Below are 26,031 nucleotides of genomic sequence, written 5' to 3' on the forward strand. Positions count from 1 at the left end.
AAATAGCATTTCACCGAGCATGAGCATTTCTTGCCTTCGTTTTCTTACCTACACATTCTACGATGATGTCACTTGCGTTATGAACCCCTCTTTTACTCGAATCGGTTTAGTGCGGGGTATTCTGAAGCTACCCCGCCTTTGCCCTGAAACCCGGCAATCATTTTCGAGTACGTTGTACAGAGTACGGAGGAAGAAATTACTTGTAACACTGGAGTTACAGAGGTCAAAAATCGGAACAAGCGAGGGGCGAGGGGCCAGGGATCAGTACCTTAGTGTACATTTTTTAATCAAACCCCCAAACTCGAACATCCGGTTCCCTTTCCTTCACATACCCGCTGTCAAACCCTTCATCGCCGCATGCTCCCACGAACATGCTCCTCAAGCCGTTGCTCCCTTAGATATCATAGCCGGACCGCCTCATATCCGCCAGAACCTTCTTAACAACCTGGCCATCTTCCTTAAACGTCAACCGTTCCGCCGCCCACTCCACGTCGGTCCACACGTTCTCGAACAGACCCTCATCCGGTCCTTCAAGAGCCTTCGGTTCCGCCCTGCTGTCCCCCGTGGCAGCATAGTAAAAAACCATCTTCATCGCCATGGTCTTCAGGTCCATGTACTGACAGCACGCCGCTGCTTCGAAATTGTATCTCCCCATCGTCAGCCCTTCTCCGACAATCCCGTCCCCTCCGTCCCCTCCGTGCCCTCCGGCTCCACCCAACAACAAATCTCCATTGCCGTATGCGCTTCCGTCGGTGTCCTCTACAGTCTCCTCCTCCCTAGCGACAGTGGCCCGAGTCGCGACCTTGAGCGCCAACGGCGTCGCCTGCACCCCCGTCTCCTCCAGTGTCTCCCTCACCGCGCACGTCAGAAGGTCCTCGCCGATGTCCTTGCGGCCTTTGGGGAGCTGGTAGACCCCCTGTCGCTTATTGAAGACGAGGAGCGCCTGCTTCGTCTCCATGTCCACGGTCACCGTTCCTGCGCTGATCATGAACCCGTGTGACGGGTAGAAATTCCGCTTCTGGGTGAGGGCCTCACGGGCCTGTACTGAAATGCGGGCCGTCGGCGGCCATGTTCCCTCGGCGGTTGGCATTATGACCGGCTTTTTCGGAGTTTTTTTTTTTTTCTTCCTTTTTGGATTGTTTTGCTTCAGGCCGCAGAGGCGTGAATGCTGGGTGGTGATCTTTTCGAATTCGCTTCTGCCAGAGGAGGCGAAAGAGCGCGAGCGAGAGAGAGAGAGAGAGAGAAGAAGAGATGTGAGCTTTCTGCTGACTTCCTGACCGAAATCCAGTTTTCTTCGCCGACTTAGGTGGCGGGCTTCACAATTTTAACTGGTGAAGAAGAAGCCAACGTCGAAGAAGATCCGACTTCTACCGGTTCTCGAAGCCCGGTCCCGGTACAAATTCTTCCTCTCTATCTCAAGCACACAGCCTGCGCAAGTCGTGTTTCAGCTATATTCTTCACGTTCCTCTATCCTTGATCCGTTTAACAGCTTATTGGAGGAGACCATACCTAGATCCTTGAATATTGCCGTTTTGGTTCAATGCCGTGCTTTTGCATTGCCCGCGCCAAGGGAGAAAATAAACTGGAATGAACTGAAATGAAATGAGCCGAAGCCACGAATCTTAACCTTGCATGCAGGACAGTATCTCAGAAAGCCTCTTCCGCCTTCCGAGTATAATGATATATCCACGGATAGATAAGAAGAAAGAAAAACAAGCCACACCCGTCCCGAGTCATGCTGACAAGTTTGACGTTGACCAGCCTGCTGCTGACCATCCATTCCAGTTGCACGTTGCGTTGTGAAGCATCGGATCAGCCCGCCCCCAAATCATCCTCCGCTCCTTTTCCTCCGAGCCCTCGTGGAGCGAGAGGGATAAAGGGATAACGACGGAGGAAAGAGAAGGTAAACCAGTAGCGCGAGTGCTCCCAAGGCTCCAGTCAACTTCTCAACCGACGGTTGCCTGCCCCCAGAATCCCCCCTTACCGACCCTATGTTGTATCGCGTCTGCCCTACCATACCTCTATCATGCAGCTGCTTTCTCCGTATCGGCCGGTGATACCACACCATCTCACCGGAGTTGCAGCTGGAATACGTCAGCAGACCGCCAAATTCACGAGCCCCGAGTGGTCAGCATTTTGTGGAAGGCGGGCCTAGACTTGGGACATGCAAGTTTGCTGTCTAGGGTGGGTGTACGACCGGTGGACGGATTCAACCCTCATGCAGTCGTGGGAGGGGGGGCATTTCTCCTCTGTCCGTTGCGATTTGAAAGTCAAACATATTCCGTTTGCATTGTGGCACACGTCCAAAAATAGGCCTCACGACGCATGGGAGATCAGAGAGTGTGTGGGCTTGTAGGCCAGGGAGAAGAATTCGCAAGGCAGACAGACACTGCTATATTTCGCTGTCGACTCGATTAGAACTATTCATTTCTACATCCGGAAGACACCAAACTTGGTGTCGCCCGCCTTGATCTCGTTTCGCCCCGACATGGCCGCCCTCAATCCCAAACCTAGATACGTCCGCGTGTGCTGGGGGGGGATGATGCCATCGTCCTAATGTTACTGTCAGCATGCGTGTTCCAGGTAGGGACGACGAAAGCAGTAAGGGAAAGAAAGAAAGAGAGAGAACAAAGAAGAAGGAAAAAAAAAGAAAAAAAAGAAAAAAAAAGGAGGAAAAAAAAAAAGAAAAAGAAAAAGGAAAAACTCACCCATAACCTCGCCGAAGAATAGGTAGCATCGCTCTCCCGTTCTATCCTCTCTCTCAACTCCGGATCGGCCTTCTGTCCCACAGTTTCCATGACAGCAGCCAGCTGTTCGCCGCCCATGACGCCGATGCGGGCGTTAGGCCACATCCACAGGAACCGGGGGCTGTAGGACCGCCCGCACATGCCGTAGTTCCCGGCGCCGTAACTCCCACCCACCACGACCGTGAACTTGGGCACGTCGGCGCAGGCGACAGCGGTGACCAGCTTGGCGCCGTGCTTGGCGATCCCGCCCCTCTCGGCGTCAGACCCGACCATGAAGCCGGAGATGTTCTGGAGGAAGACGAGCGGCACGCCGCGCTGGGCGCACAGCTCGACAAAGTGCGCGCCCTTCTGCGCGCTCTCGGAGAAGAGGATGCCGTCGTTGGCCACGATGCCGACCTGGTAGCCGTGGATGCGGGCGAAGCCGGTGACGAGGGTCGGGCCGTAGTCGCGCTTGAACTCGGCCAGCTCCGAGCCGTCCACCACGCGCGCGATGACCTCGCGGATCGGGAGCGGCTTGCGGAGGTTCGTGCTCGCTACGCCCAGGAGCTCGGACGCGGGGTAGACCGGTTCGGCGTATTGGGTGCGCGGTGGCACCACCGTGGGGGCGGCCGACCGCGCCGGCCAGTTGAGGTTGCTGATGCTCCGGCGGGCGAGGGTGATGGCGTGGGCGTCGTCGACGGCGAGGTAGTCTGTGACGCCGGACACGGAGGAGTGGAGTTTGCCTCCGCCCAGCTCTTCGGCCGAGATGACTTCGCCCGTGGCGGCCTTGACGAGGGGCGGGCCGGCGAGGAAGATGTGGCCCTGGTTCTCTACGATGATGCTCTCGTCGCTCATGGCCGGCACGTAGGCGCCTCCAGCCGTACAGGGACCCATGACGACAGAGATTTGGGGGATGCCCTTGGCGCTCATGCGGGCTTGGTTGTAGAAGATGCGGCCGAAATGATCACGGTCGGGGAAAACGTCGGCCTGATGGGGGAGGTTGGCGCCGCCACTATCGACCATGTAGATGCACCTAGGCCAGGGAAACATGTCCTCGTTAGCAGTGGTACATGGGTATATAATTCATAAATCAAATTGAGACTTGGGGACTCGTACGGCAAGTTGTTCTCTTGAGCGACGGCCTGGGCTCTCAGATGCTTCTTCACGGTGATGGGATAATACGTGCCGCCTTTGACGGTGCTATCGTTGGCCACGATAACGCAGGTGACGCCTTCCACGACACCGACGCCGGTAATAATCCCGCCGGCCGGCACATCCGCCTCTGGGTACAACTCGTAGCCGGCCAAGGGCGACAGCTCCATGAAGGTAGTCCCCGGGTCGATGAGGGCATTGACGCGATCGCGGGGGAGCATCTTCTTACGCGCCAGGTGCTTCTCCCTAGCCTTTGAAGGTCCGCCCAGCTGAACCCGTCTGGTCAGGTTCTGGAGGCGTGCGACGACGTCGCCCATGTTCTTCTCGTTCTCCCTGAACTCGTCCGACGTCGGGTCTACATTGCTCTGGAGGACGGAGATTGCGCTAGCCTGGTGGGGCGGAGTGAAGGTCGCGACGCCTCGTGCATGGCTTCTTGAGGGGTGATGAAGGTGATGACGTCCAGGCAAGCGCGGGACGGATCGTGATGGGGATCGTGTCAATTGGCGAGAGAGGGAGAGGAGGTCTCTCGAGGACCTCGAAACAGACATATTGAACCAGGGAAACGAAGAAAATTGTCTGTTCAATGGACAACGCGACTTGAAAGAGTCTGTTTGGTTTAATGATCGTGAGATTTCAAGGGCGGCGAGAAAAGAAAAGTCGAAGAGCTCGGCAGCATCAACTCGACTACTGCAGTGTACGGTACGCGCTTCGTCTCGGGTTAAGCGGTTCAAGGGGATGACGCAGAAGGTTGGCCCGTGCAACGTTGGGGTAGGCTCGGCCTCGGCCCGTCGTTAACCGTCAACAACCGCCCAATGTATCTGTCTGTCCTCCCCTCCCTCTGCCGATTTACAAACTTGACTTGACCTTGATTGAGGGAAGGGGGAAATTCTTCCAATTGAACAATTGACACAACATCATATTCTCATTACTTTTCGATTCATTTCGCCCAACACCCTCCATTCATTCTGATCGCAAAAGAAAAGAAGAAGAAAAAAAAGGTCTAGCCCTCAAACAGCATGTCAAGCGTTAGGTTATTCAGGTCCCTGGCGCGGCCTGCGGCCCTCCGGCTTCCCAGACAAGCCGTCATCACCCCTCACGTCCGGCACCATTCCCAGAAACACCCACAAGGCTTTGAGCCGCCATCAGAGGCCGACCTGAGCGAATTGAGAGAGCGAGTACAAGAATTCACGCGGCGAGAAATAACGGAGGAGGTAGCGGCGCACACGGACAAGAGCAACTCGTTCCCCAACGACATGTGGGCCAAGCTGGGCGAGGCCGGGTTCCTAGGCATCACGGCGGACGAGGAGGTGGGAGGGTTGGGGATGGGCTACCAGGCACACTGCGTGGTGCTGGAGGAGCTGTCGCGGGCGTCCGGGTCGATCGGGCTCAGCTACGCGGCGCACTCGCAGCTCTGCGTCAACCAGATCCAGCTCAACGGGACGGCCGAGCAGAAGAAGAAGTACCTCCCCGGGCTGATCGCGGGGACCAGCGTCGGCGCGCTGGCCATGTCGGAGTCCGGGGCGGGGAGCGACGTGGTCAGCATGCGGACGACGGCGACGAAAGTGGACGGCGGCTACGTGATCAACGGGTCCAAGATGTGGATCACCAACGGGCCGGACGCGGACGTGATCGTGGTCTACGCCAAGACGGAGCCGGACAAGGGGTCCAAGGGCATGACGGCGTTCCTGGTCGAGACCAAGACGGACGGGTTCAGCTGCCAGCGCAAGCTGGACAAGATGGGCATGCGGGGGAGCAACACGGGCGAGCTCAGCTTCGACGGCGTGTTCGTGCCCGAGGCCAACGTGCTGGGCCGCGTCAACGGCGGCGTGCGCGTGCTCATGGAAGGGCTCGACCTGGAGCGGCTGGTGCTCAGCGCGGGGCCCCTGGGCCTCATGCAGGCGGCGCTGGACGTGGCGCTGCCGTTCACGCACCAGCGGAAGCAGTTCGGGGCGCCCATCGCGCACAACCAGCTCGTCCAGGGCCGGCTGGCCGACATGTACACCAAGCTGCAGGCGTCGCGGTCTTACACGTACGCGACGGCCCGGGAGGTGGACGAGGAGGGGGTGATCCGCACGCAGGACTGCGCCGGCGCCATCCTGTATGCGGCCGAGAGGGCCACCGAGTGCGCGCTCGACTGTATCCAGCTTCTGGGCGGCATGGGCTACGTGGAGGAGATGCCGGCGTCGAGATTGTTGAGAGAGTGAGTGCCCTCCACTGTCAAGTTGTGCGCCAGTTATTTATTTTACGCTGCTAACCAGCCTGTCCGTGCTACTAGTGCGAAATTGTACGAGATCGGAGCGGGCACATCGGAAATCCGCCGCATGGTGATTGGAAGGGCCTTCAACAAGGAGTATGCCCATATGTCGAGATAGTGTTGGATCGAAGGAAAAGAATAACAATATAAAGGCAAGAGGAGAACATGCTGGGTTGGTGTTGGTGTTGGTGTTGGTGTTGGTGAACCTACAGAGTAATAAGGCAGCAGAGGATTTCTCGCGGCTTCTTGGAATGGATGATCGGACTCTGTGGCTGTGCACGGGATGTGTTTGATGACAAATAAAACTGAGCCACATTGAGCCACACAACCGACCCTGTGTGTTTACTGAGTAATACACACAAAAGGACGAATAAACGGACAAACACACACACACTGATTACTCGTCGACATGCAACACCGTACCAAGGGATGGAGGAGAGTGAAGTGTCATGTAATAAGACCTGGGAGGCAATGGAAAATTAGAGAGAGAAGAGAAACCCCTTCCGAGTCCTTTGGACGAGAGTGACAGGGACAAGGACAGTGACAAAATTGAGGCCAAGAGACTGGAGTGGAGCGAATAACAGAAGAAAATTACGCAGATGGTCAGGAAAATTGGAAGAAAAAAAAAAGAAGGAAAAAAGAGACCAGAAAACAAGCCATATCCGATGTCCACGATGCATGTACGAGCTGGATAATTAGACGAGGACACTCACAATGGGAGAAATGGTGGTGACGGGGGTAGAGGCGCTGGGATGCAGGGGGCCACGAGACCGTCAGATGACCAACTTGACCGAGGCGACGTATGTACATACATACTCCGTACCCCCAGGACAGGAGCCGGGATTCACGATGTCCTGTCTGGTGTGTACGAAGTAACAATCATGGAGTAGACGGAGTAGACTTCGTCGTCCCCCTGTCCAAGTCGGGCGTTCCACTCCCATTTCTTTTCCATCACACCGCTCTGTTCGTTCACGATCGACGATCCGCCAGCCATCGTCTCTTTTATTACCACCCACGCTGGAACATGTCATGTTAAATATCGGTCTCGCTCCATGATACGGACATCCCACGCAGTCCATGCAGGCGTTTGGTGGCGCGACACGGGAACGAAGAAGTAGGTAATTAATTTGACGTTGTTCTGATGTATATGTAGGTGGTTGATTGACGCTGATGCTGCTGGGTGAAAGACGGAAGGTGAAAACGGAGAAAGAACTAACCCGCCGGAAATCATCGTCATCGGCCTCTTCTCTGTTTGATTTTATTTTTTATTTTAGGAAGACGGATTAATAAGTCGGGTAATTAGAAATTATTATGTATTGCTCCGGGGATGAGTGAAGTGAGTCGCATGGGGTTACCAACCACTTTGCACGAAGTAAAGATGGACCACGAGGGAAAAGGACAAGTCGGTGAGAGAGTACTTCGTATAGTGAACGGGGAGAAAAAAATCAGAAGGTCATCTGAGAATGTCGCATCCCGGTCTCGCGAGGGTGGTCCCGTCTCCCAAAAGGTGGTGATAAGAAAGAAATGGATCGCCGAGTCGAGTTTTCCGTCGACTCCGGAGTCCTCGACTCGGCGCTCTGCATTAGTGAGTGCAAGCGTCTCGACCGCGGATTTCGGACCACGGGGGGCAACGGAGGGTCCATCCCGCAGCATCTAGAACCCTCCTGCTGTTGGGATTGTTATTAGGATGGTGACAGAACCAAAACACCAACCCGACCAGCTGGGGGGGTGTAAGGGGAGTGGTGACGAAAAGACCAAAAGATCGACAGACAATTGCTGAAAGAAGACGAGAAAGGGGGGACAAAGTGTGGCCCCTTCCAGTCACTCCTTGTCGCCGACTCCGGTATAGTGGTACAGTGTAAAATATAGAGTGCAAACCCCAATTCCAGTGGGTCACCCCGCACCACCTTTACCGATTCCCGAGCGCGCGGCTGCAGTAGTGTACCTACACTACAGTGTGAGTGTGCCGTAAACGGAGCAGGAGCTTGACCCCCACAGCGCTCCAGCTCCAGGGTTGTCTGGCACCCTGCAGGGGTCAAAGCTCCCCAATTGGCATTGCGCGGAGAACAGCTAATTCCTACACTACCTTACCTTACTGTAGCTACGGCACCCGTACCTGGAACCTTACGAGGTATGTATGGTCATGTCTTGCCCGACCTGGCCGATTGTCTTCTTGCTTCCACCCACCCTCTCGTCTCTCCCTTGTGAATAGCCCATGGCCTGGACGCATGCAAAGTGATTTCGATTACACACCTACTTGGCAAATACGTTGTAGTCTGAGTAGTCTGAGGGGAGCACTCGTCAGCTCGAGTTCGCCAGGATGGATGGGGGAAAAGGAGAGTACGATGGGTCGTAACTCTGGGCGTTTTTTCACCCCCTCCCTCCTCGACAATAAAGCCGCCCCCCCTTCCGTCTCTCCTGAAAACATCGTGAAGTGTCCGTAACTATTAGTTCCAATTCATTTTACTCTCTCCATAAATCTCCCCGCAGCTCTCTTCCCTGAATAAGACATAAGACCCAATCCCTTACTAAACCAGTCAAGGTGCATACATTACGCGTGTCCCCCAACACCTCGCCTTTTCTTCTTCCTCGTCCATCTACCCCTCCACTCCTCTACCAACACCAATCCGACCCCAAAAGACTCTAGAAAACTTGCGACTCGCCTCCTACTTCGTACCACGCCTCTTACGTCCGGACATCTCTTCCCACGCCAGGACGGCGGGGTCCCTCGGAGTTCTCGGCTTGACTTTGCGTGCGCATTGATAGAGCGAGGGATACAGAGAAGTACCCGACTTTTCGTCTTCTCGCAGGCCGACCGCAACACCCTCAGCTGGTCGGTGACGTGGCTCACCACCCCACTCAATCACACAATGTTCCGTCCCCTCAGCACCCGCATCGCTGCCGGCGCATCACGATCCAAAGCTGCCGTTTCCACTCGCACTCTCACTCCCTCCGCCGTCATCCCCATCTTGTCCGCCGCTCAAACACATCACGCCCACCGCTCTCCGCAGCACCAGGTCCGAGGCCTCCGTAGCGGTGTTCCTCGCCTCGACAAACCCGGTTCTTACTCCCGAACCGATCCCGACGTCACGGTCGAGTACCCCGAAGACCACGAGCTTCCGAGCAGCAAGCCGGTTCGGGGCCATGGCGGCGGCTTCGCCAAGCCTACCCTCGCTTCTTTCTCCCTGGAAGATACTGTCACCGTTGTGACCGGCGGCGCCCGTGGTCTGGGTCTCGTCATGGGACAGGGTGTGGCTTATTCGGGGGGGGACCTGGCCATTGTCGACCTGAACTGTACGTTTTACCTTTTTCTGTCCCCCTCTCCCCCTCTTCCGCTTCCTCCTGTCCACCCATGGCAAACTCGATTAACCATCTAACACAAAACAGTGGAAGAGGCGGAGAGCCAGGCGAAAAACATCATTGAAGCCTTCCGCAAGGAGAATCCCGAAGCCGACAAGCTCCCCCGCGTAACGGCCCACCACGCCGACGTCTCGGACCCGGAATCCGTCGACGCCTGTATCGCCAATGTCATCGCCAAGCATGGCCGTATCGACAACCTCGTCACCTCGGCCGGGTTTACCGAGAACTTCGACGCCATCCACTATCCCATCGAACGCATGCGCAAGCTCTGGTCCGTTAACGTCGACGGGACCTATCTCTTCGCCATCGGCGTCGCCAAGCACCTCATAGACCGCAAGGCCCAAGGCAACATGGTCTTCATCGGCTCCATGTCGGGCGCCATCGTCAACATTCCCCAGCCTCAGGCGTACGTCATTCTCCCCCTACCCCCCTTCCCTCACACACACACACACACACACACACACACACACAAACTCTCTCTCTCTCTCTCTCTCTATATACGTCGTCAACTAGTGCCACTTGGCCTCTCTTGGAGAATATGACCGACAAAGGCTAACCTCCCTACTCTGCAGACCTTACAACGCAGCAAAGGCCGGCGTCCGTCATCTCGCCGCCTCCCTCGCCGTCGAGTGGGCCCACTGCGGCATCCGCGTGAACTGCATCTCCCCGGGTTACATGCTCACGGCCCTGACCCAGAAGATCCTCGATGATAACCCAGACCTCAAGCAGAAGTGGACCTCTCTCATTCCCCAGGGCAAGATGGGACAGCCGAAGGACCTCATGGGACCGGTCACGTTCCTGCTTTCGGACGCTTCTCAGTATGTCACTGGCGCGGATCTGCGTGTCGACGGTGGTTACACCGTTACCTAAAACAGGGCCACAGCAGATCGCCAGATCGCCAGATGGGGGCAGTTTGGGAAATCATCCCGCATTTTCTGTTGTACTCTCTGCATGGGGAGCCAAAAGACAAAACTACGAGTCTCTTTCTGTTTTAACGGGTTTTCTATTCTTTGACAGGCGGAGTTTTTATGCACGGCCCACGTTGGCATACCATACGGGTAGATTAATGACTAGTAATAATCAAAAAGTCGGGCGCGGCACAGAGCAGGTCATGCCTGCCGTTGGCTCTTGGCCGATCCCGAATAGCAACGTCCAGCTTTTTCTTGAATCCTTTTTTCCCCCTGGGTTTCTTTCAAGTCTCCAGCCTGCATTCTGGGGACAGAACCCCGGCTTCCATTCAGCTTTCAATTTTCATCCCATGCCCGGCCCGGGCCGATGCTTACGGGTAAAACAAAGCTGAGAGGCGGCGAAGCTACGCTTTGAACGCCTCTGCTCGCATGGGTTGCTATCATAAAATACACAAGGCTCAACCCAGAATGAGATAACAGGTCAAAATCCTAGAACTGGAATCTCACTTGCGCTGGATGTCAAGTAGTGGGCTATCGCAAGCATACCAACCCTCATTAGCGTGAATGGTTTAGTGGTAAAATTCTCCGTTGCCATCGGGGAGCCCTGGGTTCGATTCCCAGTTCACGCAGGGTTTCTTTTTTTAAGTATTACTTATTCATAAACAAACCCCATCCATCCATCATTGCTGCTGCATAGATCGAAAGGAAGGAAACATGCTCAAAATGATTATTAGCTGCTACTTCTTTTCTGACAAAAGATTTTTTAATCTTCTAAAACGAGGTGATCAGTTTCGTTCATCTGGCTGTGGCTGCAACCAGTGAAGTTCGGCATAAGTACTTCCTTCATATGACCAGCTGGCGCGATGACGGTCGCGTCTTATCACCGTTCAATGCGAGATTGCTCGGAAGAGTAAAAGTGCTGGTAAGTGCACGTGCCCGACTGACGCGACACGGGGAAAATGGTGGCTTTGCGAACAAAATGAAAGTCGTGTTTATTACTAGTGTCTGTATGGCGTATTATCACCTAGTTTATTAGTTTGTGTTCCTCTCGGTGAGGTTGGGAAAAGTAGCGATTTCCTGAACGGGTTGCTTGGTATGGACTGCTGAGCACACCGTACGTTCTCTTTTTTCTTATGTCGGTACAGAGTAATTATTGTTAAGAATACATTCCTCTCTCGAGCTGACTGCAGTTCGGTCAAGGAATGCGGATGACGCCTTTCGTCTGATTAAAGACGTGGGCCGATGGTCAAATCTTTCGGCCCGAGTCGACTGTTGACAGAGCTTAAAAGGGTCACGAGGACAAAAGCTTCAGTTTTTCTTAGTACAGATTCCATGTTATGCTTCGTACCGAGTAAGCCTGTGTAGGAAAATCGCCGGGTCCAATATATGAGACGAGACCACAGGTGAGACAAAGCTCTGTTGAATGTCCCGTCGATCTGGGGCAGGGTTTAATTACCTAAGGTACCTTAGTTACGAAGGAATAAATGATGAGTATTGTATTGTCATAGGCCGGTTATCCGCTTCCGGAATGGTCGCGCTTAAAAACTACAGTCTGTTCAACAGGCTATGCTCTGACCTGTACGTCTCTCAGGCTCGCTGTCTAAAGGCAGCATCTCTAATACAGTCAGAGACGAAAAAACACTGAAGCACTCTACACAATAATTTGCATGCATAGTGCTTCTGTTCTTTTGTTAGGCCACTGAACATGCCCGGCTCACAAGACTCTATTCTTAGAACGGCTCGCGAACCACTGGTTCGAGCTCGCACCCCGTTCACTACGAATATCCATAGGGCCTTGTGCGAAGAATGGAAACCCCGATTCTCGACACATCAGAAGCACTCTGGGCAGTTGTAAATGGGGGATTGCGCATCCATCCATATTGACGCAGCTGCGCCGCGCCTCTGCCAATGCTTAAACCCCGCCCCGAATGACAAATAGCCGGAGCTTGTTTGCCCGGCTGTTTATGCCAGTTCCACCCCTTCTGTTCTGGGAGGATGAAGTCTCTTAAAGAGCTCTGCGTGGCGTCTTACCCGCCCCTTTAATTGGAGGTTGACTTATAAACTGCGTCCTGCTGATAGAGGAGACAAAATGTCCGTCCTATCTAGGGTAGTATTACACGGAAGGTTCAATACCGAAGGACCTGAAGGGGGGACACTTCGGACGTTTATATTGGAATACAACGTTGATGTTCGAAGCCTTGCATACCGTTGTCCGGGAAGTGATTACTGATGGCTCCCGCACGGGTATAAATACCAGCCCTATCTACCACTACGCAAAGCGTTGAATTCATATCTTCTGTATCAATCTTTGATCGCAGACCTGAATTTGCTGGCATTCCGATCCAGACAAGCCCTCAGATCACCGCCGAGTCCTGCCTCCTCTATCAAGAGGAAAAGAGCATCCTGTTACATTGGCCATGAAGCTCGCTATCGCCGCCACCATCGCGACCATCTCGGCCGTGGCCCTTTCGCAGCCAACGGCAACTGGTGACTGGGATCCGATGCCGACGCGGGGACCCTGTGGCCCCCAAATCGAGGCGTCGTGCCCGGCTAATGAACTTTGCGTCCCGACATGGTCGGCCTGCGTCGAGTACCTGCCACACTGCGAATTGCACTGCATGCGGGTCACGCCATTGCGGATCCGCCCAGGGGATCCTCCTCCTCCGCCCGGGCCCCCGGTGGATCCTATCCGCTACCTGAGGTGCCGGCCGGACTCCACCGACGGGTGCCCCGAAGAAACGACGTGTATTATCGACACCCGTACGGATTCGTATCCTCCCGACCCCAGCTTGACTGGCATCTGCATACCCCTGGAGAATATAGAGAGATGCAATCCAAACGAGGAGCAACCTTGCGACCAATGGTGGTTTGACTGTTTCGAACCCGCCGACGACCTCCCGGAAGAGCCGTGTACCCGGGAGCCAGGAAATATATGTAACGGTATCTGCATTTCGGGGGGGTTATGGCCCTATTGAATCCGGGGGCCGGGGGGGCAATGGTGAAGCGGATCGAAAGTGGGTGGCCTGCTGCTATAAGAATCATCCGCTTTTGTATGGTCGAAACTTTTGTTAGTTGACTATGCATGCGTCGATGAAATACAGCACGGGATACCAAAAAGAAAAACGAAAAAAAAAAAAAAAAATTGAAAACAGAGGGAATGAGTCGAGTTCAAGAATGTCGGCGGATGCCCGTGACCTCAATCTCGTGGTCACACGACTAGTGGGCCAGTGCTTAGTCTCCCCGTTAAGGGGATCAGCTGCTAGCAGGGGACAGCGCTTGTGTGCGATAGATGTGTCCGCGAAACGGGGATTCGCTGGCCGAGGAATAGACCCGGTTTAGCGTAGGTGGAAAAAGAAAGAAGAAAACCGAAGGAAAAAGAGGGAGCAAAGAACAGAGTCAGGATATTAAAATAATTATATCCGTAATAATGAGATTAGGATAAGGATAAAGTGTCAGGGAATGGTACTCTATACTTCGTAGTTGAATATCGGAAAGCCCCGTCGCAAGACACTACCAGATTTGTTCTAGAACACTGGCTTCGCACCGCGCTGGGAGTTTTCGTGGGGGGCCTGACCATCTCTTCTACACGTGTACACTACAGAGCTAGCCCTAGCAGCAAGAGGAAGAAGATCGAGCCCCACCCCCTTTTTTGCTGCCCTTCGCGGCGGTGAACTGGCCTTAGAAGGGTAATCATGAAGAAAAGAGAAATATCCGTATGTACTCAGTAATAATAATCATTACTTGGGAAGTTATAATGATTCGTTGTCGATGTGCGGGTTAAGAGAGTCCACGAGTCCACGCAGAGAACGGTTAAGAGAAGGGGGGGATGCAGACAGGACGAAAGCAGCTGTCAACCGAGGAATCAATCACTTTTCTACATATATGGCGAAACGGAAGAAGCGAGGAAATGTCTGAAAGACGGGACACGCATGTCTTTGCTAGGAAGTTCTCCCACTTCACCGTTTTCCCCCGAATAACCGGGCTCAATTATAAGTATGTTTACCTCGTGCCCTTCTATGTATTTATTGCCATGTGTCGGCCTAAAAGAAAGAAATGTCGGTAGTTTCTACCAGGTTGTGTCTCTGTACGGTATTGTCTGTTCGTTGTGGTACTCTGATTACGAAGTACCTTCCTTCTCTGTACCTTGGGATATTACCTAGGTGGGTAGGTACCGGCTTAGTCTTGGCGGGGGTACCTGTGCGGCTGTGCCTGGGCGTTTCGTGGCCTGGATGCGTGCGCACTACGTGTATAGGGAATCGTTTGACGGTAATTTGCGAGTAAAAAAGTACGTACCAGGCAGGTACCAAGGCTGTTGAAGCTACCCTGTTGGTACCTGACCTGACATCACGATGATGGGCAGATCTCGACTACCCTACGCACCCACATGCTATCTTTTCCGCTCCCGTCGTCGTACACGTACACCTATTCTTATCCGCCTCCAGTTTTGCCACACGCAAAAAAACACAGTGTATCACCGTCTACTCTTGTTTATTTTCCTGTATTTTCCCTTTCCCAGTCGTGGAGAAGACGAAACCAAAAGGTTAAAAGGCTAGGCCAGTCGAGTTGACTCATTCCTCGAAAATTACGGACGGGAGTACCTATTCATTCAATGTATATTGCCACATTGCCACTAACAAGTACCTTTCCCAACCAACCACCCTCCAAAGTACGGAAACCAAAGGCACGAAGTAGCTTGGGGGGACGTCGTACGTCCAGGTAAGTACTAATTTCCGGTCATTAGGGGTAAGGGCCCCGAGGCATGGGGAGTCGCAGGTACGGTGTAATTACGTTGTAGATACTTCACGGGCATCCGCCCCCGTGTTTTCTTTTCCTGGCTGTCGCTTTCACTTTCGCTTTCCCCCTCCCCCTTGACTTAGCAAACCTCTTCTTTACCATCTGACCTTATGACCGGTCACTGACCAAGCCCAAACCAAGGGGGCCTTCTCTACCCAACGACCACAGATCTGGATGATCTGAGACAGCCATCTTAAAAGATCTCAAATCGGAAGGGCTGGTTCTGGTTTTGGGTTTTGGTGGTGGTTTGGTTCTGGTTCTCTGGACACGAGCCGACTGGTCTATCACTGACATATCCTCTGGAGTCTGGACCCTAAACCCGACCACCTCGGTATTCCGACTCGCCATCTCACTCACCCTCCTGTCGACTCTTCTACCAGACCTTCGAGAGGGCTCTTTTGTCTTTTTTATCTTAGCCGTTTCTTTTTGTCCCTTCCCCTTTTCTCTCTGATCTTAACCCAACCTCATCCTCGACATATGCCATTTTCTTTTCCTAGGACTCGCGGTCTCACCCTCAGTTTGCCATGGTTTGGTTTCTCGGCTCCCGCTTTCAACCATAGTTCCTAGATTTCGGATCTCTACTTTCCTTCCCCATTTCGAGACGTCCTTATCGCCTGTCTCTTCCGTCGACCACAAAAGCTCGCTCCGCCTTCTTGGACCACAATGGGCTTCTCACATTGGCGCCGATAAACCTCAACACGCACCCTCTCCAACCACCCATTTCACCCTTTCTTCTTCCCCGGTGGCCGTTCGACCAGTTCCTGTCTCCTCTGCTCCATCGGTTGCGACTTAAACCATATTCTGGCAGTGTCCCCACCAGAGTACTTTTGGTAGAGGAGAGGAGCTTTGAATTTGGCCTCTGTCACCCCTGTCTACTGTCCAACTTACCTTCAACTCAACTTCCCAGCCGCGATGGATTTGCCGAAAGGTATCGTCGAGGACGACAAGCGCATCTATCGCCAGGTGGCCAACCTCTCTCAGCTCCCCCCCGAAGTCATCAAGACTTTTTGGCGAGGTGGGTTCCCCAGACTCGCTTCTTAACTGTCCTCGCCTGTTTTTAGACCCGCAACTAGCCGCTGACTTCTTCGCCAACATAAAACAGTATATACAATAACGAACAGGCAACTGTACGATCCGACCGCCCGGCGGTTGGAGAATTTCTGGTGGCACGTCTGGGGCAGCGACAGGCGCCACCTCAAAGCCGAAGTCATTGCAGCCATCTGGCAGCGCATCTCGTACGGCCCGTCTTTTGTACCCCTCAAGGGCTCCCCGAATCGTTATGAGCCCCCTGTCGTACGTTAACTCTCTCTACTCTCTCTCTCTTTCATAGTGTCTCCATCGCCCCGACTAACACTAGAAACAGGACCCTCACAGCGCCAGGCAATATCTGCTTGACGATGGTCTGGACAGATTGCTGCCACATGTCCCCGAGCCTCCCAGCAAGCCGTCAGAGCAGCCCACGCTAAGGGAGCTCTCTGCTTCTTCGTCCCGGCCACCTCCCCCTCACCCGATCCTCAAGAAGCCTAGGGGAAACTCGAAGTCGGGTCCTCGTCCAACCGCTCGCTTCGTGTCACCACCCGAGTCAGAAGGGGAAGAAACCGAGACGATGCCGAGCCGAAAGGAAGAAAAGAAAGAAGGGGCAGAACAAGAACCAGAGGAAGAGGAGGACGACGACGACGACGAAGATGAGGACGAGGTCGAGGGCCAGGTCGAGGGCGAGCATAATCACGAGGAAGATGTCAGGGAGCCTAAGCCGAGCGTGAATCGACATTCATCGGGAACCACCGAGGCGAGCGTCAGAGAAGGGCCGCTGCGATCATCGTCCTCCACTACCACGATGCCGAGTTTATCAGACAAGTCAATAAAAAAGAGACCAGGTCCCACGAAGAAGTTCGTAGTCTCGACCTCTACGACGAAACGAAGACCCCATCTCTCTCGGCGACACAGCTCACAATCCTCGGCTGGAAGTTCCGAGCACGCCTCTAAAGGTGGTTCATCAGCTGGATCACGTTTCTCCGGGAGCCAACAAGAGAGTTTGACCTCGAACACGGAGATAACGTCGGCGCGCACCACCCCGGACTCCCACGCCGACGGTACGCCGCCACTAAGTGCGAAAGCTCTTGGGAAGCGGCCCGATGTGAGGCCTTCACCGGCGTCCCCATTGTTGAGAGGCCAAAAGGCAAATCGACATGAGAAACAACAGAAAAAGCAGCTGCTACCCCCTCCGCTTGATGATCGGCCACAGCGAGAAGACTGCCAGCTGCCAGCACCGCCTTCCGATATCTCCCGAGAAAGCCGGACAGAAGTGAACGGATCCGAGGACAAAATGAAGACGGGGAGTGACGGCGGGATCGCGGAACAGATTTCTACATCCGCCCCGCGAGGGCAGGCCTCACATCACATGGTGGCACCAAAAATGGAGAGGGCGTCATCCCACGCAGAGCATTCAGGACCACGGAAGCCGAACTTGGGGCGCACTACTTCCCATGGCCTACTATCGAACGCCACCGCCGCGACATCCAACGTGGCAGCCACAGGGCAGGTATCCAAGCTCACAGACGAACCCGACGCTCGTGTTCTCGAAGCCCTGGGCGCATTCGACGGGGACGCACCGGGGTCACCGCACTTGACCAGAAACACGTCAACAACATCGCTGTTCAGGCCGACGATGCCAAGCCCCACCCCTTCCGTCCCGATGGCCCGGTCCAGGAGTCAGCTCACCTTGCTCCTTGAGCGCGAGAAGGAGCGACTAGGGGACAAGGGGCGACGGAAGGGGTTTAATCAACTGAACCAACATCGATCGAGGCCCTGAGCTTCTTTCATAGGGCTTAATTATCTAGGTGTAACTAGCTGTATATCACTCAACGCGCATTTGCTGAAAGCAAGTTTGGCAAGTTCCGCAAGGCACATTAACACTCCCATGTAATCATCTCCAATATTTTGGGACACCATGCATGGGGACCGGAGTTTGGGGGTAATTTTTTTTTTCAGGGCTGACTGGTCCACGAGGAGAAGACGGGCCAGAGTAAAAAAAAAAAACCCCCGCGTATCTTTGAGGAGAGGTGCATCAGGATGTGGAGTCGTGGAATGATTCTGTAACAGCCCGCTTATCCATGTACATTTGACGGCAAACAGCGATGCAATAGCCAGGACCTTTCCTTCCGTTTTGCGCATGACCATCACGTTCCTCCTCCTTTGCATGGCCGAGAGACGACCAGGGTCAAAGAACGGAACAGACACGATCCTAACGCTAAGGGAAACCGAGGAGGCTGGAAGAAGATGAAACAGGGAGGAATGCTCGGCATATCTGTAGGATACATAGTGTATAATGCAGGTCACGCAGCCCCATTTCCCATTCCTTCTACACGTGTATCTTCGTCCATTTTTGTGCTAAGCGGTAGACCCCGCGTGGGGGTCGCTGGTATTATGGAGGGGAAGGGGAAAGGGGAACGGGGGGAGAAAAGTTCTGGAAAGGCAGGAGGGAAGGGGGGTTTTCTATCCCTATGCACTATATCCCGCGCATGATCCTCGTGATTGATCAGCATGTATCTCGCGGTATAGTTATGTACCTCTTTATTTCGCGACCGACAAGCAGACCTCCTGGCTCTAGTGAGCCGACAGTAAGGTATTTAAGGGGGTAGGTAGTATTAAGGGACCAGGTGACCAACTCCCGATCCATGTACTCAGTAATAATACGCCGCCTATACCTCCCAGCCACGACAGACCTTTCCCAGCCAAGAGGCCGGCCATATTCATAATCGAAACAAATGCTCAAAATGGACAAGTATTCAAAGACACGGGTAGATAAAACCAGAAAGTTAAAAAGTAAATAAAATATAGAATAAATATAAACAAAAATAAATAATGTGGTTATCGTTGGGGAATCGTAGCTGTTGGGAACACTCCCTGTACCTGGACACGCTTTGCTGGACATTTTGAACACCGGAAACCCGCCAACGGGTTCTCCCTATCCCTATTTCGACTCTACCCCCTCTTAACCATTGTAGATGACGCAAAAGAAAGACCGAGCTGCTGTCCATGCTCGTAATAGATTACCGTGATATGTTTGCTCCAATATGTGCGGATCCTCCCCCCTCGCTTTCCTCTCCTGTCGAGCCTCACGAGCTGAAGCTGTGATAAGATGGACGATAAAGGACTTGACCGCCCTCCCTAATCGTTCAAGCCGAACATCTTCCTCAGTTTCCCAAATTTCTTCTTCCTCACCGATCCGTCCGCCTGCGACTGGTCGTCCAAGTCCGGCGTCCCGGTATCCTGCTCCCGCGGTGGTCGTTGTTCATGATGACGATGATGGTGGTGGTGCCCCAGCCCCAACCCGAGTATCCCGTGGCTCGCGCTGCGCCGTTTCGAAAAGATAGACCGCGGCGACTCTTTCGCGGCCGCATCAGCAGCAGCAGCAGCAGCAGCAGCAGGAGCAGGAGCAGCAGCGGGCACTTCCGCCCCAGCCGTCGCAGGGCGCTTCTCTTCCGCGACGTCGTCGAGGAGCGGCCAGTTGTTGGCCCCGCGGTTCTTCTGCAGCCGGAGCGACCCGCCGTGGCGCAGGTTCGAGATCTCGTCGGCGCTGCGCTCGAGCTTGGTATCTTGCCGCGCCGCGCTTTCCCGGGGTTCCGGCCGAGAGATCTTGCCGGACGAGCCGTCTTTCCTCCGCCGCAGGACCGAGAAGAAGCCGCTCCCCCGGTGCGGTGGCGGGGCGTCCTGCTCCGCGCCGCCTGCTGCTAGGGGCGAAGCCGAAGCCGAAGCCGCAGCCACTCCCACCGCAAGCTCTCCCCGTCCAGACCGCTTGTGTTTGGGGGCGTGCCGATCCGTCTGCGACCTCAGAGTCCTGCCGCTAGCGGTCCTCCGAGGGATTGTTACGTCTTCTTCGTCGTCACTGCTGTGAAGGAGGTCCTCGGGCGCGGTAGTTCCCTTGCCATTCCGCGTCGCTCGGGCCGTCGAGGCCCTGTGGCGCAGACTCTTGGGCATGGTTCCCGACGCCGCTCGTGGGCGCACGCCTCCTTCGTCGTCGCTCGAATCGACGTCAAATCGGCTGCGGAAAGCGGTTGATGAACGCCGCACCACGTCCTCCTCGTCGCTGGAATCGTCGAACCTGCTCTTCTTGTGCTTCTCGGCCGCTTTCTTGCCTGACCGCCGACCGAAGGTGGGAACCCGCATGCGATGTCCGCTCTCGTCGCTCGCGTCGCCGCGCAAGGTCGAACGCATGCCCATCCGATGCCCACCCGCGCCAGGTGGTGGCGAGGCCGGTGGAGATATGGAGCGGAGGCTGAACCGAGAGCTCCTCTGCGCGTCGACACCTCGCTCGGGGGACGCCGTCCGCATGGATCGGCGAAAGCCAAGACCCTGCCGTTGACGTTGGGCCCGCGCACGTTTGAAACTGCTTTCGCTCGAATCCGACCCCCGACGGCGCAGGGAAGGCCGCATGGCGGCCCCCGTGCCGGCGGCCAAGGCGGCGCTCGAAGCCGGGGTGTCAAGTGAAATTTGTCTCTTGTGCTTGATGGATGTGTCGCGAGACACCGGAGCCTGCGGGACGCTCACAGGCCGTGGCGCTTTCGCTGTCGAAGCCTTTTTCGCCCCGGCCTCGCCTCTCATCGACGTCCTGAGCCCACCACCGGCGTGGCCATTCGTTTGCTCTTGTAACTCGACAGCAGCCCGTAAAGTCTTGCGCATGTGCGATGGCGGTTCGTCGGGACTATCGGGTACTTTCGTCCCAGGAGCAATCTGGTACATCCGTCGAGGGCCAACTGCCGCCGGCTTGCGTTCGGTCTGCTGCTGTGTCCCGGACACGGACCCCTGGTCTCCTTCCTTTTCAGTGGCCCTTGTCCTCGCTTGGTCAACTGCCTTGTGATCTGCTTGAGATGCCGGATCCCCCAGCGCATCGCCCAGCGCCTCCTGTTCAAGCTGCTTGCGCTTTTCGCTTGACAAGCTCCTCCAATACGCCTTGGCCTTTTCCCAATCCTCATCAGTCGTCGGGGTTTCCAAAGGCTCGGGGACAGGAGTGCGAGGCCCTGGGGATTTGGGTAGAAGCTCCGATCTTGCGGAAGCTATTTCGTCTCTAGGCGCCTCTTTGTTGGACGGGGATATTGCGAGCGCTTCTTCAAAGAGCTTCCGAGAGACCTTCTCTGATGAGACTGGCGTAGTCACGATGGCATCCAGTGACATGAAACCTCCCTCATCGACATCCGAGAGATCTTCGTAGGCATCACTATATATACTGTCGTTCGACGAGTTGTGTTCGGAGTCGGAGTCGGAGTCGGAGTCCGGGTCAGCCTTCTTCGTGATGGTTGCGAATGAGACGTGAGGCCCCGTGTTGGAGGCAACGACATGGTTTGGTTGATTGGGTCCTGGATGAATGCCGTTGGGCGCCTTCGCGTTCGTGTTCGGGTTCGAGGCATTCCTCTGTGCGTCGTCTTGGGGAAAGCTGCCGGGTACTTCGAAATAGCCGGCTGGGTCCCGATGTTTGGTCTCGTCCCCGTCAGACCCCTCTGCTGCCGCTACTACTCCAGGACTGGGCTCGATGATTGCAATAGAGGGAATGCTCGGGCGTGATTGTTGCCGGCCTTCGTGTCCATGATGGACGATGGGTTGAAGCGACGGTTTCGCTGATCCGCGGGGGCCATGCACATCTCTCGACAAATCTGCATCCTTTTTGCCCTGCTCCGGCAAAGACGTCAGGTTGGATTCGTGGGGAACTTCCTGAATGGGCGTTAAGGCAGGTACTTGGGCCGCATGGTTTTCGATGCCTGGCTCGGATTCGTCTTGCGACTCGCTATCCAATTCGTCTTCCGTAGAGCTGGCGGAGTAGTATCCGTTGCCCTCGAGCGACGTGACAACGGGCGGCAACGGATCTTGGCACTTGGACTGGCTGGGTTCGTTCCTCCTCGACGACACATGCTCCTGTTGCAAGACCGAGCCGATGTTATAGTCGCTGGATTGGCCGGTGGGTTCTTCTACATCCTCATGATCGGAAGAAGGATGAAGCATCGTTGTCATCCCCGAGCCAGAGCCCGGGGACGAGTGTCCTGGAGCATGAGGTCGCACAAGAGGACGCTCCTCCCCTGTGTCCCGATGCTTCTTGTCCCTTATGCTTCCAAACGACGGCAGCGCTGGTCGGGGCTTCATGATCTCGTCATCGTCGAGGATTGGGACCGCGTTGGCATCCATCGTCCTGGGCCTGCTGCTGGTCCAGGACCACCGATTCGCTTGTTGCGGACTGCGGGCCACGGGAGAATGATCGGCACGTGTCTCCGAGCCCTCTTCACCAATTATTTGAGTATTCTCGTCGTTGAAGCTGACTCGGACGCTCTTTTTGCGTGACATGGGCTGATCTTCGAATCTGTTTGCCACGTCCGCGCTCATCTCGGAGCCCTCGTCTGACGGAGAGGCGCCTCGGGAGGGGCTCGTTGAGTTCTTCATGGCGGATTTCCGGGGTGACACAGATCTCGGAGGAGGCTCGTGTTTCACCACGAGCTGGTCGTTCGTCAACGAAAAACGAGCGTTTCGAACGGGGCTGATGGAGCCGGGTCTGGCACAGCGGCGATCAACTGAGGCTACTCGGGCCAGGGGAGGAGACGATTTCACTGGGACCGAATCAACGGCTTCGGAAGCAGAAACGACACCGGCAGGTGCTAGTGGAGCTGATGGTGTTACGTGCCCCTCCTCGACCTCCTTTTCTTCCAGATTCAGATTCCCCTTGGACGTAGTCGGTTCTTCGACCTGGACAGGGACAGCGCAAGGGGGCTTCTCCGCGTGAGATAGTGGCTCAGGGTCCTGTTTGTGGCTTATCGGGGCTGGCTGCGACGAGGCCGTTGGGCCGGACGATGACAGGTGGTTAGGTTGTGTTTCTTGCGGCCTTGCTTCCCCGTTTATTGGCTTTTCTTCAGCAGGGGCCTTAGGTGCCGATACGCTGCCGTTCTCAAGCGAAGGGGGATGTGGCCGAGATGAATCCTGCGGCTCGGCAGAGGACGAGGGGAGTGGTTGATTCGACGGCGGTGTTGCAGGTTCGACGAGGGTTCCTGATGTCCTGGCCACGGTCCCTTTCGAAAGATGCGATCCGCTCCGTGATAGACTCGATTGGCTCTTATGTCTTTTGACCGGCTTTTCCGAGGCGGCGCGGACGGACATCTCCATCGCCCGCAAGTCTGGCCTGGGCACCATTCTTCTGGAATTCGGGTCGTACACCAGACCCTGATCCGGGGCAGCCGAGGACGAGGATTGGCGCGAGGCGACCGAGTTGCTCCGACGGGAGGAAACGGATTGCTGGTCTTGTGTTACTGACGGATTTCTCTCGGCGACGACGGGTGACGCAGGCGGTGGTGTTCCGACCTGCGTACCTCGGGGGTAGGAGAAGTTGATAGGAGAGGTTGGGCTTACGGCTCCGGAGCGGGATTCCGCTGCTGGCAGTTGCTGCTGGGCTTGTTGCAGGGCCGCGTTCGATCTTCTCACGTTGGCCAGATCGCCTTCGCTAGCAGCGCCAAACCACGAACCTCCTCCTCCTCCTCCAGTCGCCCCCCCTTCGCCATTGTTTGATTTCTGGCTGGCGACGTGGAAAGGCTGTGTATGCAAGTTCGGAGGCGGCGCCTTACGACGAGTGCCCGCGGCAGCAGAGGCGGTACGCATGTTGTCGGGGATTGAAGGTACGGGCGGCGCGTCGGGGGCGACGGGAGTAGCGGGCGAAGAGGTCCTGTGAGGAGAGGGCGAAGGCGAGCGAAAGGTGCGGCCGGACATGGAGCTCTGGCTGGGTGATCGGTGTAGGTCGGCGGGCCTGGTGTCGGGGTAGCTGTGTTGGGACGACACGGAGGCGCTTCTCCTCATGGTCCTCCTGGTCTGGACATCGGCGACATTGGTTGGTGTTATCGGTCTGGAACGTAGGGCGGCGGCTGCTGCGGCGGATGAAAGGGACGACATGGAATCGCGACGTCCAAAGGCAGCGGCAGCAGCCGTCGCAGCACTCGCGTTCACGGTAGCAGCAGTCAACGGCTGTGCGGTAGTAAGATTAGCCATCATTGCGATTTTCTTCTTTTTTCTTCTTCTTTTTGCCCAACGGGGCGAGGGCCCAAAGTGTCAATGACGGCATACCTGAGCTGGTTGCCGCTTCTTCCTTCTCGTGCTCCCAAACATGACGACGTTCCGTTCCTGGAGATTTGTTCCCAATTAAAGAGCCTTGAATCCGTGTACCCAAATCAAAGCCTCCAATGTCGTGTTCGCGGCCCGTCGAAGCGGCTCTTCTGCACTGGACGAGACGAATTACAACCGAGGCAAAGACGCGAGTCCCGGCATGACGCTGATAACGACGACGATGACAATGTTGATGTTGATGACGATGTAGTTGCAGTTCCGTATTGGACAGGCGAAAAGGTGAGTAAGGTAGTAGTTGTAGATTATGGGAATTAATCCGTAGAAAGGAACGAACGTGGCTTATGTCGTAGGTATTGAAGACTTTTGTTTCCTGGAAAAGGTGGGCTGACGAGCGACCGTTGAAAGAAGAAAGGAAATAGGAAGGATGGATTTGGATTTAGGGACGGAAACGAAAACGCGAGTGAAAAGTGAATGACGAGATCAGGTTTTCCCATAGAGAGTTTTTTTGGGGGAAATGGGATTGGGAACGTGGAGGTAGGAGGAGTGTAGGGAATTTGGGAATACCAAGCGAATGACCGCGTTCAGTAAGGTAACCAGCTACCTATAGGTACCTCCTAGCTCGTCGGATTGGGTTGATTTTTGTTCGAGGTACTCCGTACCAGGTACTTACTCAATACTTTGTACCTCGCGGGTGGGTGTGCTGCATGAATCGCGGATGTCAGCTGGCAAAGTTCATATGAGCCCCACATCCAGCTCCCTCGTCTCGTTGATTTGCCGAAATCAGAGACACAGTAAGAAACAAACGATACCTCCACGTCGGACGCCTTGGAGTATGGATACCTACCTGACTAAAACAGACGGGCCCCCCACACGAATGACAATTGGTGCTGAGCCACGTCACGTCGCTTTAGGAGATTTTAAGGGACTCGAGGGAAATCTAAGGGATCGTACCCCTTCTATATTAATCCTCCTTTTTCCTTTTTTCTTTTTTTCTTCTTCCTTATTTAATTCTCCAACGTCAACGCTGACCTGGTCTGATTACAACAATGATGTGGGGTGTGCCTTCTCACCATACTCAAGCTCTAGCGTCCAGTAGCTGCCTCGTCCCCTACAGTAGGTAGCCCTGCAGTAGCCCCCAAGGATAACGCTGGTTTCTGTCCGGCTCACTACTTTACGTCATTGCCTCTAGCACCGAGAGCCAGTACGAAGTAGGTGTCCCATGTGCGGTAACATATTATACCATTTGGAGAACAAAAGGCTGCGAAGCTAGCCCATAGCACGAAAGTCTACGGAGTACAGAGTGCGGAGTACGGAGTACGGAGGGCGGATTGCCTTCAGGTAGGGGAGTGGATTGTTATTTTAAGCACAACTCGTGTGCCAGCACGTACCGAGCAATGGCTGCTACCAGAAAAAGAGACTTTCGTCAGGCGAAGGCTCGTGGTCGCCACACGGTTCCATGTACTAAATCTGTCCAGCAGCGAAAGCCAAGCCAGGTCAACCTCATGGTCTCGCCTGTCCCGTATCCAACACCATCCAACAAATATGAATCAGCCGGTTGACCCCTGCCAATGCTGTCCAGTCCGTCACAGTGCCCGTGTCATCAATGCGCTTCGTACGAGGCCACGCCTTGACAATGGAACGGAAAAGTCGGAAAGAAGAAAAAGGACAACGCCGGGAGCTTCTTCGCCGCTTGCCAAACGAGATCCTCGCCGTTTTGAGATGAGAGGTAGCTGTTGCCCAATGAACA

General features: G+C 55.0%; 9 protein-coding genes and 1 non-coding gene across 10 annotated transcripts; 6 read left to right on the forward strand and 4 right to left on the reverse strand.

Annotated features, from left to right (window-relative positions):
* Window positions 1–142: 142 nt before the first annotated feature.
* On the reverse strand, window positions 143–1,132 carry SODALDRAFT_329602 (hypothetical protein). Its single transcript, XM_028610991.1, has one exon. The coding sequence runs from the start codon at window positions 1,088–1,090 to the stop codon at window positions 395–397; it is 696 nt and encodes a 231-aa protein (XP_028462537.1). The 5' UTR covers window positions 1,091–1,132; the 3' UTR covers window positions 143–394.
* A 1,346-nt stretch (window positions 1,133–2,478) lies between these two features.
* SODALDRAFT_329604 (carboxyl transferase domain-containing protein) lies at window positions 2,479–4,540 on the reverse strand. The gene is made up of 2 exons (XM_028610992.1): window positions 3,843–4,540; window positions 2,479–3,759 (listed from the first exon to the last, which is right to left on the reverse strand). Exons 1-2 carry the CDS (start codon window positions 4,424–4,426, stop codon window positions 2,511–2,513), a joined length of 1,833 nt encoding a protein of 610 aa, XP_028462538.1. The 5' UTR covers window positions 4,427–4,540; the 3' UTR covers window positions 2,479–2,510.
* A 354-nt stretch (window positions 4,541–4,894) lies between these two features.
* SODALDRAFT_285856 (acyl-CoA dehydrogenase domain-containing protein) lies at window positions 4,895–6,250 on the forward strand (the record flags this gene model as incomplete). The annotated part of the gene is made up of 2 exons (XM_028608502.1): window positions 4,895–6,078; window positions 6,154–6,250. 2 exons carry the CDS (start codon window positions 4,895–4,897, stop codon window positions 6,248–6,250), a joined length of 1,281 nt encoding a protein of 426 aa, XP_028462539.1.
* A 2,317-nt stretch (window positions 6,251–8,567) lies between these two features.
* On the forward strand, window positions 8,568–10,777 carry SODALDRAFT_382308 (D-arabinitol 2-dehydrogenase). Its single transcript, XM_028615220.1, has 3 exons — window positions 8,568–9,426; window positions 9,520–9,898; window positions 10,065–10,777. The coding sequence occupies exons 1-3, from the start codon at window positions 9,003–9,005 to the stop codon at window positions 10,360–10,362; spliced, it is 1,101 nt and encodes a 366-aa protein (XP_028462540.1). The 5' UTR covers window positions 8,568–9,002; the 3' UTR covers window positions 10,363–10,777.
* Window positions 10,778–10,958: 181 nt separating this feature from the next.
* On the forward strand, window positions 10,959–11,029 carry SODALDRAFT_t215. Its single transcript has one exon. It is a non-coding gene; the product is annotated as a tRNA-Gly (tRNA).
* A 1,519-nt stretch (window positions 11,030–12,548) lies between these two features.
* Window positions 12,549–13,784, forward strand: SODALDRAFT_329607 (hypothetical protein). The gene has a single exon (XM_028610993.1). The coding sequence runs from the start codon at window positions 12,818–12,820 to the stop codon at window positions 13,373–13,375; it is 558 nt and encodes a 185-aa protein (XP_028462541.1). The 5' UTR covers window positions 12,549–12,817; the 3' UTR covers window positions 13,376–13,784.
* A 2,322-nt stretch (window positions 13,785–16,106) lies between these two features.
* On the forward strand, window positions 16,107–18,006 carry SODALDRAFT_321398 (hypothetical protein; the record flags this gene model as incomplete). Its single annotated transcript, XM_028609617.1, has 3 exons — window positions 16,107–16,209; window positions 16,297–16,487; window positions 16,558–18,006. The coding sequence occupies 3 exons, from the start codon at window positions 16,107–16,109 to the stop codon at window positions 18,004–18,006; spliced, it is 1,743 nt and encodes a 580-aa protein (XP_028462542.1).
* A 557-nt stretch (window positions 18,007–18,563) lies between these two features.
* Window positions 18,564–19,271, reverse strand: SODALDRAFT_84185 (hypothetical protein). Its single transcript, XM_028615738.1, has one exon. It carries the CDS (start codon window positions 19,126–19,128, stop codon window positions 18,733–18,735), a length of 396 nt encoding a protein of 131 aa, XP_028462543.1. The 5' UTR covers window positions 19,129–19,271; the 3' UTR covers window positions 18,564–18,732.
* Window positions 19,272–19,364: 93 nt separating this feature from the next.
* On the reverse strand, window positions 19,365–24,788 carry SODALDRAFT_353713 (hypothetical protein; the record flags this gene model as incomplete). The annotated part of the gene is made up of 3 exons (XM_028613660.1): window positions 24,285–24,788; window positions 23,580–24,185; window positions 19,365–23,531 (listed from the first exon to the last, which is right to left on the reverse strand). The coding sequence occupies exons 1-3, from the start codon at window positions 24,324–24,326 to the stop codon at window positions 19,365–19,367; spliced, it is 4,815 nt and encodes a 1,604-aa protein (XP_028462544.1). The 5' UTR covers window positions 24,327–24,788.
* SODALDRAFT_364248 (hypothetical protein) lies at window positions 24,273–25,843 on the forward strand (the record flags this gene model as incomplete). The annotated part of the gene is made up of 3 exons (XM_028614628.1): window positions 24,273–24,563; window positions 25,371–25,492; window positions 25,666–25,843. The coding sequence occupies 3 exons, from the start codon at window positions 24,273–24,275 to the stop codon at window positions 25,841–25,843; spliced, it is 591 nt and encodes a 196-aa protein (XP_028462545.1).
* Between the last annotated feature and the right edge of the window lie 188 nt (window positions 25,844–26,031).

This window comes from Sodiomyces alkalinus (genome assembly GCF_003711515.1).
Source record: "Sodiomyces alkalinus F11 unplaced genomic scaffold SODALscaffold_16, whole genome shotgun sequence".
Taxonomy (NCBI): Eukaryota; Fungi; Ascomycota; class Sordariomycetes; order Glomerellales; family Plectosphaerellaceae; genus Sodiomyces; species Sodiomyces alkalinus.